Consider the following 19,564-nt stretch of genomic DNA (forward strand, 5'->3'; position numbering starts at 1 on the left):
GCGGGGCGGGGCCGAGCGGGCCCCGGCTCCCCGGGCGCGGCGGAGGCCGGCGGCGAGGCGGCGGAGGAGGCTGCGCTGAGCCTGGAGCGGTGCTGGGGCTTCGCGCTGGAGGAGCTCTATGGGCTGGCGCTGCGCTTCTTCAAAGGTGAGCCCGGCCGCCGGCCCGGCCCGCACCGCCCCCCGCCAGAGCCGGGGCAGCCACCGGCACCGGGGAGCCCCGGGCGGCATCGCCTGCCGGGCCGGCCTGCGGGTCCCCCGAGAGCCGCGGGGGGCAGCCCCGGGAGGGCTCGGTGTGCCGTGGCGAGCAGCGTGTCCTGGCGGCCCGCGGGGATGCCCTTTTCCTGGTGCCGGCCGGGAGCCAGGGCGGGGGGCGGGAGGAGAGGCTGCCCCGGGCCGCGGTGTGGCCGCTCGGCGGGGCCGGCGGGCACTGCCGGGGGTCTGCAGCACCCGGCCGAAAATCGGAGCCACAAAGCTCCGTGCTGGTGGCACGGGAAGGGAAAGCTCGCAGACGTGGGCGAGGAGCGCTCGCCGTGAGTGGTGCCGCCCCTGCTGACAGCCCGCGTCCTGGCGGGAGGTGTCGTGCCGTCTCCTCAGCATGCCAGCTCCAGGGCTGGCTGTGCTGCTTCAGGACGAGAGGGCACAGCCTTAAGCTGCGCTAGGGGAAGTTTAGGTTGGACATTACAAAGAATTTCTACACAAAAAGGGTGATTGGACATTGGAATGGGCTGCCCAGGGAGGTGGTGGAGTCACTGTCCCTGGAGGTGTTTAAGGAAGGACTGGACGTGGCACTCCATGCCATGGTCCGGTTGACATGGTGGTGTTCGGTCATAAGTTGGGAGTCGATGTTGTCAGAGATCTTTTCCAACCTAGATGATTCTATGGTTCTGTGTGCCGCCATGACTCCAGCAGGTAGCCACAGAATACCTGGGGTGTAGACCTGGAGTGTTTTTCCCGGGATCCCCTGCAGCCAGGTTTGCTTCTGTGGGAAGCTGGAGTTAGCTGGCCACACTTGGTTTCCTCCGGAGGGGGAAGTGGGCTGTGGTGTTTCGGGGGAAGAGCTATGCTCACTGCATCGAGCATGTTTCAGTGATGTGTCACTCCCGTGGCTCTCAAGCAGACACTGCTTCAGGTGGAGCAGGGAGCCCAGCCACATGCCTGCACTAGGGAAGGCAAGCTCTGCACTTGGAAAGGTCGGTCTTGTGGCAGTCAATTGCTAGATGACCTCCCAGAGAGGTTGCCTCTTCTAAGAGCAAGCACTGCTGGCCGGTGGAAATGCTGCTGGAAGGACAAAGTTGTCTTTTCTTCGCATTGGCTGACCTGCACCTGCTAGCTGTTAGGAGCATGTAAGGCTCTAAGCAGTTTTCTTAAGCCCTGGTTCTTTGACTCTGTTCTGATGCCCTTCCACAAAGCAGTTACTTTGTTAGCATGCTAATATACAGAGGTATTACTTTTTTAAGCTGTAAAAAAAGTAAGAGATTGTAAGATCTTATATTTTTTTTCCTCTTTTATCATAGGTTATCAGGTTGTGGAAGCATTGTACTTAATGTCTCTCCTTTCTGTAAAAGAAGTTGCTTAAAAGAGTTCTGATTTTGTTTAATGGTGCAGAAAGAAATGTCTCTGCAGTAGCAAATTCCTTGTCTCAGTCAGCTGTGGTCTTCTTCTGTCTTGGGTTGAATATTCTACAGGAACCTGTGTTTACAGCGCAAAAGTGCTGTGAATTACTTAATCTGTATTACTGCTATGTAGATAAGCAATAACCTATATCTATTATATCACATGTTTTAACAGAATTTATGTTCTGACTTTATCTCCTCTTGAATGGTGAAGTCTGTGGGGTGTTACTTGTGTGTAGGTTCCAGTTCCTTGCCTTGTACTGTCTTAGCAATGTTTTTTTTTGTTGCTGTCTTTTTAATCAAAACTTAATATCGACATGTTTTAGCTTACTCCCACTCCTTTTTTAGCCTTCTGCAATTTCTTGTAACTCAAGGATTTGCTCGTAAGAGGAGAATTTTCCCCATTCAATTGTATTGTCAGTCTTTCCAGTGAAAACCTTGTTTCTTTATCCTTATGGCTGGAATAACTCACTCAGAGTCATTGGCCATCATTTCATCTGTAGATTTCTTCCTGAAGGTGACATAACACGAAGATTTTTATTTATAGATCTGATGGGGAGCTACAGGAGCTTGTAATACTTGGGTTACTGATTCTGCTGGCTTGTTCTGTATCTGCGCAACTCCAAAAATAAGTGGTCTCGTTTCCAAATTATTTTCATGCATCTGCTGTTAGAACAACTGTGCGAGTGGGCATACTTGGTTAGCAGCCCCGTGCATGCCAAGGAGCAAACAGGGATTCCTCCTGTACTTCCAGAGGCCATACATATATCTGAAGGGTGCCCCATGTTAATAGATCAGTGCTGAGACCTCGTTTCTGACCATTCTTCTAAAAACTCCGCTGATAGTTAAGCAGCGTCTTTTCGGCTTCAGTGTGCAGCCTGAGTTGTCTGTAGCTCAGGGTGTACTTTCTTCCAAGGGAAGTTGAATCTGATCAAAATACTTCGAGTTTGCTTATTACAATGACTGCTAGTACTTGTCAGTGGTGGCATAATGCAGGTAACAGAATTGCTCAGAGACAAGACAGGATGAGCGTGTGTGTAAACAATGTGCAAAGCACGACAGAAACTAGGCTAGGATATTAAAGAGACTCAAAAGCTACTTTATTCTGTCTCTGATAAAGACAAATCTAAAGCAGATCTAAAATGCTTCACCCTGGGTCACTTCACTGCCAGGCCTTAGGCTGTGCTGGAGATGTGCACTATCTTTTTTTTTTTTTAACATTCATTATGGCTTGTGAAGAGAGCTTTTCAGAGTAACAGAGGCATAGAAAATAGATGGTAACCATGTTCCAGTACATTTTTCTGTGGGAAACAAGAGCCTTCTTTCCCTTCCTGCTCTGTTAAGCCTAGTGCAGGTCAAGCAGCATTTTGGCTGCCATTAAGAAGCTGCTCCACTGTGCTGGATCCAGTGTGCAGTGGAGAACAGTCATGTTACAGTCATTGTACATTTCTTTGTCTCTAGGACTGCCTGTAATTGTGAGCCCTGGGGCAACTGGCACAGTAGAAGTGTCTCTGATGGCTTATTCTGCTTGCTTGGTACAGGTTATGCCAGTGAAGGTAACCTGTTCAAGCTCTGTCCTGAAGCAGGAGAGGGTGGCTTGCATAGCTCTGCCAGCAAATCTCTCCCAGGATCAGCCTGGCTTTGTTGTTTTCCACATCCTGTCATTGAAATACCAATGCAGCCAACCTTCAATATATGACAGTCCCTGAAGTGTTCGTGCACTGTCTAAAGTGATTTGCAGTGCAGCACATCTGAGCAGACAGTACACAAACCATATCATTTTGGTATCTAAAAGCTCTCCTGGAATGTTAAGTACTCTAATTTTCTTTGACTGCTCTGAGTTATTTCCTCTTATCCTAACAAGAATGCATCTTCAGCCTCAGCAGAACATCATTCTCAATTAATTGTTTGACCTCTTTTTTTTGAGCACTAATTTGATGGCATGATTGTAATTCTTAAGTTAAGTAGGCTCTTGTTTTCAAGAATATGAAAACCTCTATAATGTATCTACATTTGTGAAGTTGAGCTTTGATCATATTTAATTGGAAGGGCCAGTCAGTAATTCTTCTGTTGATGCAGAACACACTTGCAGGAGAGGAGGATTAGGAGTGTAAGGGTGTACTGGGATCTGCAGGCAGCAGTTCAGTCCTTACACTTCTCAGTTTTGGTCTCGCTCATTAAAACTTTGCAAATGAATAGAATTAACATATGTGATTTCTGCTTCTAAAGCTATGAGGTGAAAAATCACACTTCACAAACTGTTTTCTAGCTGCTTCTAGGTGACTCAACTGAATGCTGTCCCAAGGAAATCAGGCATTTAGAGTGGGTGCAGTAGGTGAAGTTGGCGTGGAAGGTGCAGCATGGTGTGCCATGTTTCTTACAGGGGGAGAAAAGCTGAAGTTACCCTGGACTAAAAGTGTCTTGCACAATGCAGTCTCTTAAGCGTATTTCTTAAACTCCTTTGTGTCTAAACTTGTGGGTTTTTATCAATTCATGTCAATAATACAGTGCCACATAGTGACAAAAGCCCCTCTCATTACTAGTAACAGCTTCATCTTTCTGTTGTGGTAGAAAACTGAGTGCCTTCCTGGCCTTGTTGGGTCAGGGGTACCAGTGGCATAGGGAAGGTTGTACATTTGCTGTATTACTGCTGTGCAGGTCCTTTGGATTTCTCAGTATGTTCCCTGGAGCTCTTTGATGTTCTCCCACTTCCCGACAGCCGTATGAGGTGTGTGGGTAATGCCTGCTGAAATGGTGCGTTCACGGATGCTTGCATACATTTGGCACTTGTACTTGTCTAGACACACTAATGCTCCTTTTGGCATATTTGACTTCACAGATGAGTTCAGGTCCTCTGGTTCATTTAAACACCAACAATTCCAAATCCTTGGGATGATTGTACAGTGTGGCTCATGCTGTAGAGTTTAACTGCAAAATAGTATGAAACTTAACTTCACTGACTGGCTGCAAGTGTTTTTCTGATAATTTGCTTCTAAGCTACATTATCTACAAGTCACTGAAAGCCTGTCTTGTGTTTTTCTCCTCTGTCTCTTTCCCTCTCTTATTTAGCTTGTTTGTTGTTCTTCCCTTGGGTCACCATTCTTTGTAAATGCAGATTTTGGCTTCTCTCAGTAATTAGGGCATGAGGTCTGACTTCTCTGTTCTGTGAAAATGCAGATGTGCTGTGCATTGAATGGGAAATGAAGGGTTTTTCCCTTTAACTCTCTTCAGGAGTGAGTTCAAATACTGATGATGTTATCTGGCTTAGGTAGCAGGTTAGTACAGCAAATAGCTGTGTGTTTTGCCAGACAGATACAGGTACACAGGTTGTGAAAAGTAAACTGTGCTATAGGGACCCCCTTGAGAACCACACTTTGCTCAGAAGCCTGGCAAAATTTCAGTGTAGTACCTTTGTCAATTGACTTGCTTTGTAGCACACTGCCCCAGGATATTAAGTATTGCTTAAAAGTACATGCTGTTTATTGAGGCTAATGGAAGTGCTTGTTACCTAATAAGTAAATTCTGAGTTGAGTGTGAAGTGTGAAGAATTGAGGAAAAACAGAGAGGCTCTTTGGAAGGCCTGAGAGCAGGAGTTGAAAGCTTGAGGTGATTTGCATCCCTTAAGGATCACAAACTTGGGGTGGGAAGGGACTGCTGGGGATTGTCAGGTTTAGCCCTCCTTTTCAGTTCAGGCTTCATGGCACTGTCTTCATTTGGGTTTTGAACATCTCCAATCATGGAGACATAAAAACTTCTCAGGGTAACCTGTTCCAGTGCTCCATCGCTCTCAGTTTAAAAAACAAAAACAACATCATAAAAAAAACAACTTAAAGCAAACAAACAAAACCCCACAAAAAATGCTTAAGTGGCATTTCCTGTACTTCAGTTTGTGTCAGGTGCCTCTTGTCCTTTCAATGTATAACACTGAGTAGACTCTGGTTCAGTTTTTACATGCCCTGCCCCCCAGTTTCTACCCCACCAGATATTTTTGGAAGTAGATATTTTTGTGGAGAAAGGCTTCTGTTTGTGAAGCTGGCAGCTATATTTGCTGTAAGGTTGTGTGACACTGGGACAAGAGCAAATACTTGAAATTCTGCAAGAGAGATATGAACTTCTAGGAATGGATAATAAGTAATTAAATGTTTGCCTTCCTAATCATTTGATTGTGGCTTCAAAACAAATGGCATGCATGTAGTGGTTCCTTGTGATGTCTCAGCTGAGTAAGTCCAGCAATCTACTGAACTTTCTCTGTCAAAAATAGTGTCTTGCTGTGATCTGCAAGCACTTTGCTGCTGGGATTGTGTCTGATTTCCAGAAGTATTTGCTTCTTTTCCTGTTAATAACTGTTCACAAGTGTCAGCCAAGCAATTTTGCAGTGTGTATCAGCCTGAAATTTAGGTGTGGACTGTTCAGTTTGGGGCTGTAAACAACTTGCTCCAAAGGAGAACTGGGAACGAGCATCATCTTTGTCTCCAGCTCCCAATTACACGGAGAGCCGTGCAGTCATGGGAAGTGACAGTCTTTTACCTCTGGTAGTAGCTTTCTCTTTTCAGCCCTTCCAAAAGGAGATGGTGCTTATTTATTTGTTTTCCTCTTCAAGAAAAATGTCTTTTTCTTAATGAGCAGTGTAGTCACATACAGCAATCCCTGTTTCTTTGATTTGTTTTGACAATTTAAATGTGCTGAAGTAAGTCCTAGCTGAGTAATTCATATATCATTTTAAATCAATGCAAGTATCTTCTTACCAGTAAAAGCGTGCTGGAATCTAACTGAGAATGCTTCAGAAGATGTTCCTGTGGAGCCACTGGAACATGTTCAGGCTTATGTTGCCTTCTTATTGTCAGAGTTCACTGTATGTGTTCGTGCTGATGGAGTCAGCTGCAAGGCTTTTCGTTGTGAGGGGCTATTCCAGCTGCCTTGGCCAAGGGCAGCAATTGTATTCCCTCAGGGAAAACTCTCCTACTCTCCTTGACTCTTAATTTTTCCTCTCTGGAGTTTTCCTTGCCTTCAGCCTTGGTTGTTCAGCTTTCATCAATGTGAAGAGCGTGAAAGGAGAGCAATTTATAAAGTTAACATCATGTGTTTCTTTATGGAAAATCCTTCCTGTGCACACTAGAGTAGACTTGGCAGACACACTTGAATTCAGTTAAGGTTTTTAAATATTTCGGAGATACAGATCCATATAGTGTGACGTTCAACAAATTAATGTAAATATTTATGTGATAACTGACTCACTAAGGCTGACTGTAGATAGTGGGATGCAAAGCACTGCACTGAAGTTTTCATTAGCTGAAGTAGATGTGTTTCTTCTGGACAGATCTGTATTTTATTTAAATAGCACTGACTTAATTTGTCTAACCTTTTGTGACTTGACTTTTTAACTTTTTTTTCTTTTTTTTTAATGGTGAAAATCATGGTAATGGTTATGCAACATCCTCATTCCTATTCTGTGCTTAATTAGTCACAACAGTGAAATTTTCTTTTTTTTCCTACAGAAAAAGATGGCAAAGCCTTTCATCCAACATATGAAGAAAAGCTCAAACTTGTGGCACTGCACAAGCAGGTTCTGCTGGGACCTTACAACCCTGACACTTGCCCTGAAGTTGGATTCTTTGATGTGCTGGGCAATGATAGAAGGTAAAAGGGCAGGTGCTTTTGTTGGTCTTAACTCTGCTTTTCCTGGGTGAAGATAACATCATCCAATTTCTACAAGTATGTGGGTTATCTCCAGTGTGTCTATGCTAGTGGAAAGTGAAAGTGGCCTCTTTAAGTACATCTTAGAAGTGTGAGTCACAGTTCAGTACAGGAATGAACAGAAGATTGTTTGGGATTTTTTTTCAACCACGCTAGAAGCTGCTGTGCTGACAGTCCAGTTTCTCATAGAAGTTTAAGATGCATTAATGTGCAGGCCCCTGTTTCATCCAGACTCCACACCATGGTTACAGCTGGCCAAGCCTTTTGCCAGTGGTAGAAGCATTTGCCATAGCTTGTCCCAACACCAAAGATAATTTCTGAAGTCAGATACCTGATGGATTCAAACTCTGAGTAAATATTTTATGAGACATGGGAAGTCTCAGGTATGTCTCTTGTGTTGCTTGCAGCTCAGGCTGTACTTCTCATGTTCATTGTTGCTCTTTTTAGTGATCTAGAGTGAAGGCAATGTGCAACACAGCAGTGGCTTCTCTGAGATGGGTCCAGTACACTGCTTTTGCACAAATGGATGCAGTTTTTCTTAGGAAAAACAAGGCTGTTTCTTTCAACTAACTGAAGTGCTGTAATCAGTAGTTGTCACTGTGTTTTTTCATTCAGGAAAACGTATACTTTTTTTTTCCACAAACTGGAGTGGAAGGAGGTTAAAAAAATACTTTAGATTCACTTGTAGCTGGGTAGTTTTTGGACGTAGTTCAGCATTCAAAGTAGGGTTGATGGGATGTATGAGATTTCATGTAAGAGCTGAGTTATCGCTCTTTGAAAGAGTGGCTCTTGTGCAGGCAGAAGAGAGCATTTTACTGTCTTTGGGAAGAAGCTGTTGGTTCTCTGAAACTGCACATGATAAAATTTGGTTCCCAGTCGCCCAACTTTTTCTTTCTTTGCTGGGCTGTCAGAGCTCACAACTGGGTTGAAAAGAGTTCAGTCTGTTATTTCAGCTGATTTCTCTCTCTCAGGAAGGAATGGGCTGCCCTTGGAAACATGTCAAAGCAAAAAGCTATGACAGAATTTGTCAAGCTCCTGCATAGGTGCTGCCACTTGTTCTCGACATATGTCACTTCCCACAAGATAGAGAAAGAAGAACAAGAAAAGAAAAGGTAACATTTGGGTGCTTTGATGTTGGTATCTATGAAATGTGTAACTCTTGGCCTGTGGACGGTATCACAGCTTAGGTTGGAGTTGTCTTGGGAAGGGAAATGCTTGAAGTGTAGGTGGCTGTGGTATCATTTGATCTCTTTAAACCTTATTACTTTGCCAGTAGTGAGCAGTTGTTTAGGAGTTTTAAAAATTTTGCTGATACTGTTATCTGCTTAAGAAGAGCTGCTTCACAAAATGTCTGTGGACTAAATATACAGAGAACATTAAATTGTCAGGTTTTAAATTATATTAAACTTTAAACTCCTAATATGGGTTAGCAGCTTGACAAAGACTGTCTTATTATTGCTTCCAGATGTGATTATTAAACCATGATACCCACATCATTACTGAACATGTGCTAAAGCTTGGAAGATATGTTTAAAGCTTCCAGGCAGCTTTTTCTGCTGCTCTCTGCTACAGGTAGCACAGTAACAGGTTAGCATGAATATCAAATTGTAACACAGAATCTCCCCTTGTCGTGCTGCTGAGTGCAGTGGTGTGGTTTTTTCGTGTGTCCGGTAAGACACTTCTCCAGGCCCGTTTAAGTGTGAGGAGATGATACCAAACAAAAAGCCGCACTGGGCAGGCAAAAGGCAGGTTGCAGCATGTTGAAAAGAACTCATCCTAGGATTGTAGGAATGCTGAAATGGCTTATTGAGTGGATGTTGCAGAAGAGAAGAGGAAGAGCGAAGGCGGCGTGAAGAGGAGGAGCGGGAGCGGTTACAAAAGGAAGAAGAAAAACGGAGGCGAGAAGAAGAGGAAAGACTGAGAAGGGAAGAAGAGGAGAGGAGGAGAATAGAGGAGGAACGACTTCGGATGGAACAGCAGAAGTGAGTAGTGGAAACAAACAGCACTTCAAAGAAAATAACTGCCTTGCACTTGAGACAAGGAATATACAGTTCTAATTATATTTCATTGTTCCCATCGCATCCAGATGCTGAAAACACAGATCTGGCTTTGCACACATCATATTTAGGAGAATAGTAAAGCTGTTCCACATCAGTCAGCAACTATTTTCCACAATAAAAATGTCTTTGCAGGGGGTGTCTCTGAAGTAGATCCTGTACTTGCTATGTAGTGGTTTTGAGAAGGGAGCAAATAATTAAACCTCAAGTTTTACTGCTTGTTTAACATGGTGAGAGCCAGAGGAGTGTAAGAGACAGACATAAATTAACATATACAGTAGAAAGTGTTGCACAGTGCTAAGTAGCAAGAAGTGTGGTATGCCTTGAAGTTGAGGGGGTTTTTTACATGAATGGGAGTTGTGTATTAAGAGGGCATAGCAGGTTACAGAGATAAAAGAGTTTAGACAGAAAAGGAATGTGGATACCAAGTGTATCTAAACTGGTCACAGTTTGCTGAAGAGCAGTAAATCTTGCTCCTTGGGATATTAGACCAGTCTAATACTGATGCTTTAGAACATAATTTTTGGGGATGGAAGAAGAGTGGGAAGGAAAGAATTTCTCTTGCAATTGTGTGATACTTCTTCCTTCCTCTGAAACATTGATAGCTGGTCACTGAAGAATGTAATGTGAGACAGGCCCTGGATCCATCTAGTCATTTTACCATAGAGTTTCTCTTAGCTCTTTGGAGAGAGGAGAAAAACAGCCTGTGCATGTGTAACCCATGTGTTCCTCCTAAAGTTTCAGCAGTTGAGTTTGGTGGAGATGCAGATGCCTCATATGGCAGCATTTTTTTTGTTGTTCCTGAATTAGGCCACTGTCAGTCATGTTTTTCATACTTGTTTGCATACTGACCAGGGAAACTAAGATAGTAATGTGATGTGTTTTTCTTAGATTCACCAAAAAGCATTGGTGTGCTGTGCCACAGCAGGTTTGTTCTTACCAATATTTTTAGCAGGTCTGCTGGAAGAGTGGTTTCTGGAAAAAGCATATGTAGATTTTTTTCCTTTGCTTGTTTGAGAAATTCAGTCATGTGGGTTTTTTATAGCACTACCTCTTTATCAGACTACAGATTGAGAATTATGTAAAAGCTCTTGTTGTTTTAACATTTGATGTTTCCAAACATCAAATGGAAAATGTTGCTCCCTTCTTTAGGTTCTCAGCGTATTTTTAGGCAAAACTCACATTTGCATTAGCTGTGGGTTCTGGTCCGTTACATACGTAGGTTGATTTCACCTGGGTTTTGCAGGAATGGAATGAAATGCTTGAAGTGGCCCCAAAGCAGTGAAGTGCAGGGATTTCCCCAGTGCCCTGAGCTGTTGGTAACGCCGGGCTGTGCTTCCCCCGCAGGCAGCAGATCATGGCAGCGCTGAACTCGCAGACGGCCGTGCAGTTCCAGCAGTACGCGGCCCAGCAGTATCCCGGCAACTACGAGCAGCAGCAGATCCTCATCCGGCAGCTCCAGGAGCAGCACTACCAGCAGTACATGCAGCAGCTCTACCAGGTCCAGCTGGCACAGCAGCAGGTATGGCTGGCCAGCTGGGGAGCCTGGGCTTCGTGTCCCGGGCTGTCACTGGGATGCGTTGTCTGCTGTTATCGCCTTGAAAAGATAATTGCCACAAGGAGAGCTACTGTCATAGTGACTAGTGCTGCTCAGATTCAAACACTAAAGCCCCTTTATTTGTTTCATCTTTTGGAGTAGTTTTCTGAAGCAGCTGTTAATTAAGAAAATTCTGAGCAATCTTTGCTAATGACTTGGTGCAATGTTGTTGTTGGAGACCAAATGTGAAGTGCTCTGCTGCAGCATTGGTGATGTGTGTGTGTAATTTAATGACATACCAGTGCATGTGAGCATGAACAAACCTCTTCAGGTGACTCTCCTGGAGGTCTGTGCACAGCAGCAGGCTGTGGTCAGCCCTGTGTTCCTAGCTCAGCGTGCATGCACATCACTGTAGCAGCACTGCTGGAGATTGCTCCTCCCTGCCAGCCTGAGCACTGCTGACTTCTCTCTCCTTTTGCACCTGTTGTCTGACTTTAGCACCTGATGAAGTTGCTTGCCTGCGGTAAGCTGGTTGTGGTTTGGGTGGGAGACAGACTGTGGCTGCCAGCCTGAGGTTTGTCCTTGAGCTAAAGACCTAAACTTCAGTAACTAATTTCCTGTTATGTCATTTGTATTGTGTTGAGGCTGATGCCCTCAGCAAAGAAATGTCCTAAAAGGGGAGCCATGTGAACCTCATGAAGTTCAACAAGGCCCCTGCACTGGGTCAGGTCTGGGCACTCCCCAGTATTGGTACAGACTTGGGGGTGAATGGGTTGAGAGCAGAGCTGGGCTGGTGGATGAAACACTGGATATGAGCTGACAGTGGACTTCTGCAGCCCAGGAAGTCAATCATGTCCTGGGATGCAGGAAAACAAGTGTGGCCAGAAGGCAGACGGATAGAGGTGATGCTCTGCTCTGCTCTCATGACACCCTGCCTGGAGTGCTGCATCCAGCTCTGGGGTCTCCAACACAAGAAGAGCATGGACCTGTTGGAGCAGGTCCAGAGGAGGCCACAAAGATGCTCAGAGGGCCAGAGCACCTCTCCTATGAAGACAATATGAGAGAGCTGGGCTTGTTCAGGCTGGAAAAGAAGCTCTGGGGAAACCTCACTACAGCCTTTCGGTACCTAGAGGAGGTTTATAAGAAACATGAAGAAAGACCTTTTTACCAGGGCCTGTAGTGACAGGATGAGGGGCAAAAGTTTTAATCTGAGAGAGTGTAGGTCTAGATTGAACATAAGGAGGACTTTTTTTTTTTACAGTGAGGGTGGTCAGACACTGGCACAGGTTGCCCAGAGAAGCTGTGGAAGTCCCATCCCAGGAAGTGTTCATGTACAGATTTGATGGAGCTTTGAGCAACCTGGTCTAGTGGAAGGTGTCTGTTCCCATGGCAGGGGTGTGGAACTAGATGATTTTTATAGCTCACTTCCAAGCCAAACCATGATTGGATGGAGCTGAAGTGGTGTAAGAAAGGCAGAGACTTCCTGCCCTGTTATAGTTTCTTTGGACTTCCCTCATGTAGCTTCCCTAACACTTCCAAGGAATACTTCATTTGGATGCCTGTGACTCAGCTGCATTGGGATCTGTTAGTGCAGTCAGAAAGTGCTGTTCTGCTTACAGATCAGCTTCTGATGCAATTAGTTTTGGAAAGGCTGTGTGCAATAGTTTTGTAGAAAAGTTCACACCACATGACTTTCTCTCGGTGCACAAAACTGCTGTAGTAGAAAGTGAAATCTGGACAGCATCTCTGCAATTGCTTAAATTTGAAATCTGATGTTTTTCTATATTGTCTTCATATTCCTGCAGGATACCTATATTGCACTTGTTCATCAAAATCTTGTGATTGCTAGGTTATCCTTTAAAGAGTGGTGCTTTTATCTTTTCCCTGTCCCAAAAAAAAGCCTTTGTTGTCTCTCTGGACTGATAACGAGGGACAGGGAAGTTGCTCTTCTCAGAGAGTTCTCTGTTTAACTCATAAATTGACAAGTAGCTAGTAGGCTTTCAATCCTCAGCTCTCTTTAGACCTGGATGAGCTCAGGCTGGGTGGAACCCTTCCAGCCAGCAAAAAAAAATTCCAGCAAACAAGCCACACTTCCAACTTTGAAAGAAATGTTATAGGAATGAAAAACTTCCATAGTTAAGTGCAAGAGTATTGTGTGTACCCTAATTAATTTGAAAATTGAATTTTTTTGTTCAGGTTATATCCACGAGCCTAGAAGCAAGTGACTTCACATCCCTTGGTAGTACTGAGTAGATGCAACTGGTTACTGTGTGCTGCTTCTGGTCTTTTGGGTCAAGCCCTCTTCTGGGGTGAAGGGAGAGGTTTTCTCTTTAAATTGTCTTTATACCTTCTGCTGGAAGGTGTAAAACTGGCATCTTGTGAGGGTTTGGTTGTACTTGACTTAAATTCCTGTCGTTTTAGGCAGCCTTACAGAAGCAGCAGGATGCAGTGGTGGCAGCGACAGGGACACCCCTGACTACTGCATCGAAGGTGAACAGCCCTGCCCCAGGGGACACCCCATCCATTAATGGGCAGGCCAGTGCACATGCAGACAGCCCTGAAAAAGAGTTGGATCCAGAGGCTTTGGAAGAAGCACTGGAGAATGGACCAAAAGGTGGGACTAGCTGAATTTCTTTATTAAAAATAAATAGCAAAAGCCTTTCTTAGGGTTCAGGTGTCTTAAGTGGGGTTACAGTGGTTCTTTGTTTGGCTTCATTTGCCTGTGGAAAAGCTAGATTTGATTCCTGGGGCTGCTGTCTCTCATGGGAGAATAATACTGCAAAGGCAAAGCTCAGCTTTGGGAGGGGAGGGAAAGAGGAAGCAGCAAAAGCATTTCAGCAAGCTGATGGGATCCAGAGCCTCCTTTCACTCTAGACTTGAAGGAAAGGAGCCTAAAAGTTATAGCACAAAGCTGTTCTGGGCAGAAGTATGCTCAGTTTTATTTGAACTGGGGTCAAAACTGTTTAAAGTTCCTTCTAAGTGAGGGGTTCTGTGCAATACAGACTTGTCACCTGTAGCTGTACATTTGCCTTCTGAGGCTTTTCTGCATAAGCACTGTTGGTTTAAATGTGGTGGATGGGTGAACTGGTAGCATTTAGTAGTGTTACAACTAAATTTGCACTGTTTAATACATTTTTTCAGAGTTGAGACTTGCAAAATTAAGTGGAAGCAACTTTAATGCTTGGGGCCCTCCAGTGCTCCTAAGGCACATTTAAGTATGCAGCATAAATATCTAAAACAAAACCTAACTGGAGTATTTCCTCCCCTCTCTCCAGACTCTGTCCCAGTGATCGCTGCCCCGTCCATGTGGACACGACCCCAGATAAAAGACTTCAAGGAAAAAATCCGTCAGGATGCAGACTCTGTGATCACCGTGGGCCGAGGAGAAGTGGTTACAGTCAGAGTACCAACTCATGAAGAGGGGTCTTACCTCTTTTGGGAGTTTGCTACAGACAATTATGACATTGGTTTTGGGGTGTATTTTGAATGGACAGACTCCCCTAATACTGCAGTCAGTGTGCATGTCAGCGAGTCCAGTGATGATGAGGAGGAAGAGGAAGGTAAGCACGCTAATGTGTATAAACTTTCAGAGTTTGCTGTGAGGGAAGTCCCCATGGATGGTCTTGTGTGTAATCTCCCACTTTCCCTGGCTTCCCTCTGGCTGGAGTCATGTTTTTAAAGCAGCTGAGGCTGGGGAAATCCTTTTCCTAAGTTAACTATTCAGTAAACTAAACTGAAACCTGTGCTATAGTAGAGCACAGCAGATCTGCGCTCTGAAACCTTGGGAAAAATCCCATCCTGCTGTTCAAGAGATGTTTCTAGCCAGGAAGTTTCCTCGAGGCTGCAGCAAAACAGCTTCCGAGAGCAAGTCCTCATGGTGGCTGAGACACAGGTCACAGCCTTTGCCTGTGGGGAAGTCCAGCATACCACCACAAAAATGTTTTGAAATGAGCATGTGATTTGCTTGGAAGGAGCTGCCCTGACTTAGGAAGCAGTGGCTTTCTGGGTATCAATACCAATAATCTGTGGTAATCAGTGGAGGGTGGTTGTCTTGTTGAAAACTGGAGTTTGGCATCTCTACAAACTGACCTGGCTGTGCTGGGGAGACGGGTGTGGTGAGTTTCAATATCAAACTGTAAAAATCATGATAAAGTGAGCATGTTTGGTGATCTTACTGCTTCTGAGTGCTTCAGCCCCAGCCTTGGTAGGAATCCCTGCGGCTCCTCTCATTCCTAAACTAACAAAGAGGGCCTTGTCCACTGGAGGTTAGTCTGACTTTCTCCTGTAAAGCATCCACCCATGTTCACTGACACCCTTTTTTTTTTCCCTTGCAGAAAATACTAGCAGTGAAGAAAAAGCCAAAAAGAATGCCAACAAGCCTCAGCTAGATGAAATAGTGCCTGTGTACAGACGAGACTGTCACGAAGAAGTGTATGCTGGCAGCCACCAGTACCCAGGGAGAGGAGTTTATCTTCTTAAATTTGACAACTCCTACTCTCTATGGAGGTCAAAAACAGTTTACTACAGAGTTTATTATACTAGATAAAGGTGTGGCTGTGTCTGAGGCTGGGCTGTGCAGAAGATGTCATTTTATTTGGAATTTTCTTCAAGCATAATGGATCTTTTTGAGTCTGTGTTTTATCCTGTCTGTATCTGTATGATTTGTGTGAACTTCTAACAAGTAGACACTGGGATCTTCTTCCTGCTCCATGACACTAATGCATATTGCATTGGGCTTAACACAGGATCTCCCTAACCTTTTTGGGGATTGGAGTCGTTGGCTCCAGTGCTGAGGTCACATCAGTTGCGCTTGTTAAAGCCTCATGAAAAAGGGGGAGGGAGTTGCTGGCTCACTGGCTGAGTGATCTGATGTTTCCAGGTCTGGATGCCTTGACTAACTTGTTAATGGTTAATTTAAAGGTCCCATCAGTAACTGGTAGATTTGGATGCAGTTTGCTGTGTAGCAAGTTTCTCTTAACTGTAATTGAATGTCAGATTTTTTACACCATTAAAACTTGAAACTTTTAAGTTTATGCAGTTTAGAAACAAGTTGTCTCACTTCTGTCCTCATCAAAGAAGAAACATTCAGTTCCTTAAACCAGTGTAGTGTCTCAGACAAGGGTGAACAACGTCCTGAAAGTACAGCAAATAACCTCTTCCCAAGGTGTAAGCTGAATGATGTTTAAAAGTACGTGTAACAAGAAGAACCTTAATCTCTCCCCACTGCTAGCCCTAGAATTAAAAAAGTCATTTTTTGATGCAATTGACTTTGAACAGGACACAAACTACTCCTGAATTTAATGGGGTAGACAAAAAGAAAAAAGGCTACAAACTTGAAACCAGTTTTCTGCACAATGTTCTGATTTGGTTTTGTAAGACCTGAATACGCATGTTGTGCATCTGGAGAGCAGTCAGTCACTTTTGATAGAGTATAGGAGTTAATGTTGCACTAATGATGGAAATCACTGCCACTCCATTTTAGTCTGAACTGGTGATAGTGGGGTGCAAACTTTCTGCTTTAATTTGTAACTGTGGGCAGAAAGGCCAGGTGCACATACAGATACTTAACGTAGCTTTAATGTCAATTTCATATGGTTTGGTTGGGGCATTTTGTGTTTTGTATAGTGCAAAAAACCCACAGGTGGCTACTTGGCTTGAGGCTGCAGTAAGAATCCGCTCCCCCTGGAGCCCAGGGGGGACATGTTGCAATAATGACTTGTGCAAGTGCTCTCTGCATGGGTGATGCACCTTGTTACTGAAAGGAAATGGTTGCTTTGGGTCTCAGACCAGCGCTTGCAGTCAGACTTCCATTGATCACCTGCAGCATGGGCAGTTCCATGGCTAATGATGTTGAGTTGGCGGGGTTTGTTTGAATGGTCAGTTTGTACATACATGATACTTTACTTTTCTCATACCAACCATGGAGATACTTCTCCTAGAGTGCTTAACTTGTCATCTTGCTTTTTGGGTCAGCAACACCGTACCAGCTTACAGCTAGTTAGTGCTGCTTTATCCAAAAACACTGTACAATGTTCTGCTCTTGTGTACATACAGTATATAAACCATGAATTTAGAAAGTACCTTGCTTTTAAAGAAAACTGTATTTAATGTAAAAAAAAGCAAAAAAAAACCAACAAAAAAAACCCCTTTTAAAAAGGCAGGCACTAATATATTTCTTCTGGTCTTCAAATTACTTTTTTTTTTGTCCATACAAAAATGTTACAACTTTTTCCTCTAAGAGTATCTGTTCTTGGGAGCGGTGTTTGTCGCTTTAAATGGCAGCACTTACTGTCATGTGTTGGATGTTAGAACTTCTACGTTTTCAGACTTTTTTTTTTATTGCCTCTGGCTGTTGATAGTACAGTACAAGTGCGATTTCAAGATACCTTGAGATAGTATTTAATCCTAATTAAAATACATTTATCTGTAATGCTGTTGGCTTTTTCTTAATTTGCAAACCTTGGCATTGCTGTGTACGGCTCTTGAGCTAAGATAAGCTTGTCATCCTCTCTCCCATATTCAGAGGTTCAGCACTGTGCTCACACTGTGGTCAAAGGCTCTGCCCAGGAATGTCAGTGGCTCGCTGGATGGGGCCACCTGTCCATACTGGAAGAGCCCAGCTTAAACTGCATCATCTCTGGGTTTTGAGTGGGTAGCAGAAGGGGTTGGATGTGGGCAGCTGAAACCTGTAAGCTCTCTCCTCCAACAGAGTCCTGAAATCCCTCACCCAGAGGGCAAGAGACAGGACCATGCATGGTTTAGACTGAACAAAAAGAAAAGCAAGGACCTAGAGGCAAAAGGCAAGTTATGCTGAGGTCTGTGTCAGCCAGAATCTCCTTTTGCTGCTTACCTGCTGCTGGTAAGTAGCTTGTCCTGGAGCTGAGGCCAGGATGTGCACTAGTTTGGTCCTAGAGTTCACCTGGGGAGCAGAATTCTCTTCAGAGAGAACAAAGCAAGTGCTGTGCTACTTGCATGAGAAGCAAGATGCTGAGTTGTTGGATGTACCATAGTCTGGGTCTGCTACAAGCTAGTTTCACATTAAGTGTTAAAAGTGCATTGAAAGCCAAAGCAATTACAGCAGCAAGCGTGCCCCAGCTGAGCCTCTTTTACCTGTCTCATGCATGTATAAATTCCCCTTTCCCCAATTAAAAGGGAAGCACTGTGCTCCTCACAGTTCTCTTTAGGCAGCTCCCTTCCACCAGAGAATTCCTATAAACACTGTGAACCGAGTCACTGGCAGTGACTCCAGGTGCTACAGCAGCAACAGCTTGACAAAGCTCAGTTCTGAATACACTGGTCCCTTGAGAAAAGCTAAATAATCCCAGGGAAAAGCCATTGTTAGAACAGGTTCTTCCAGGCACTTTCGTGGGAGACGAGCATGGTCTTCCTTGCCTCTGCTGTCCCAGAAGGATAAGCAGTGCACTCAAAACAACTTGCTAATTTAAGCCACTTGTCTGCTCTGTGAAATTATCCTTTGCCTATCCTCTTTGCTGTCCTTCCCACCCCTTGGCTTTTGGCACTTTCTGCCTTGTGCTTTGCTTTGTCAGTCACAGATGAGATGCTGTGATTTAGAGCAGCTGGGTGCAGCATTGAGGTAACTGGAATGGGCAGGGACATCAGACTCGGGGCTCTGCTCTAGAAGGAGCCCTCAGGGGGCAAGGCAGCCGTTCAAGCTCCTCCTATTTGTGCGTTGCTTCAGGAGGTGTAAGAGGAGGCTGCACAGACCTGTTGAAGTACAAAGAAGTGAAGTATCCCCCCAAGTGCCAGCCATGCTCCAGACTGACAGCTCAGGACAGTTGTTATCCTTTTTAATCCAAAATATGAAGGCTTGAAGCTCTCTTCTCTCGAGTACCTCATCCTGCAATCCGCATCCCTTTCTTTCCACCCCCCACTACAGTCCCAGCACAAGGACTACCGGGGAAGTTGGAAAAAGCCCACTCTAATCCCTCCCATCCCATTGGACTCATGTTCCTGGAGGGTTTGAGCTCTGTCACTCCTGCCTCTTCCTTGATTTCCTCTGCCACCTTAGGCTGCCCCAGCCCCCCACTGCGGGGTCTGGGCCGGCACCTTCCGTACAGGTGCCACTGCCCAGAGGTGCCAGCTGGAGCAGGAGCCCGGTAAACACACATGTGCCCCAGGATTCCTGGAAATTACAGTTTCTCTCATGCAAGCTGCTGCTCCCCTGCTATTTCTGCTCTGATCTCCCCCATTCCGCCTCCCCACCCAAACAGTTCAGTCCCTAAGCCCAGCTCCCGCTGTTGGTTCATTTGCAGACCCAGCTCAGCAGCAGGAGCTTCCAGCTTTCACAGCCAGCCTGTCTGTGCCTTTGCTCCTGCTCGCTGCAGACAGGCAGAGTACAAAGGGACAAATTTTAGGGCTGGATCATTGCTTTATTTGCCACACAGGTGTGTAAGTCCCTGTGGTAACGTTGGTCCCGTGCTCTGTGACAGCAGCGTACTGGCCTGGGGCTCTGGTCTGCTCAGCTCGCACCCACAGCCCAGTTCAGAGGGCAGGTTACAAATGCCAACCACCTGCTTTTGGGTCCATTGCTTTAAAAAATAAAACTTCTAAACTCACACCCCAGCTATACCCACCACCATGTACTGGAAGATTAAGCAAAGCATGAAATGCCAACCCAAATCTTTCCCCAAATACGTTCATCT

The 19,564-nt window shown here is 44.9% G+C and overlaps 1 protein-coding gene across 1 annotated transcript; it reads left to right on the forward strand.

The window, feature by feature from the left end:
- Positions 1-6: 6 nt before the first annotated feature.
- On the forward strand, positions 7-17,331 carry LOC121673304 (Golgi resident protein GCP60; the record flags this gene model as incomplete). Its single annotated transcript, XM_042046501.1, has 8 exons — positions 7-145; positions 7,109-7,250; positions 8,279-8,419; positions 9,131-9,289; positions 10,712-10,886; positions 13,323-13,515; positions 14,177-14,461; positions 15,236-17,331. Coding segments are annotated over 8 exons (1,446 nt in total), but the record flags the coding sequence as incomplete, so codon positions are not given.
- Positions 17,332-19,564: the final 2,233 nt, after the last annotated feature.

This window comes from Corvus kubaryi, unplaced genomic scaffold, assembly GCF_017639235.1.
Source record: "Corvus kubaryi isolate FWS band 111438036 unplaced genomic scaffold, C.kubaryi_AGA036_p1.0 65346, whole genome shotgun sequence".
NCBI classification, from domain to species: Eukaryota; Metazoa; Chordata; class Aves; order Passeriformes; family Corvidae; genus Corvus; species Corvus kubaryi.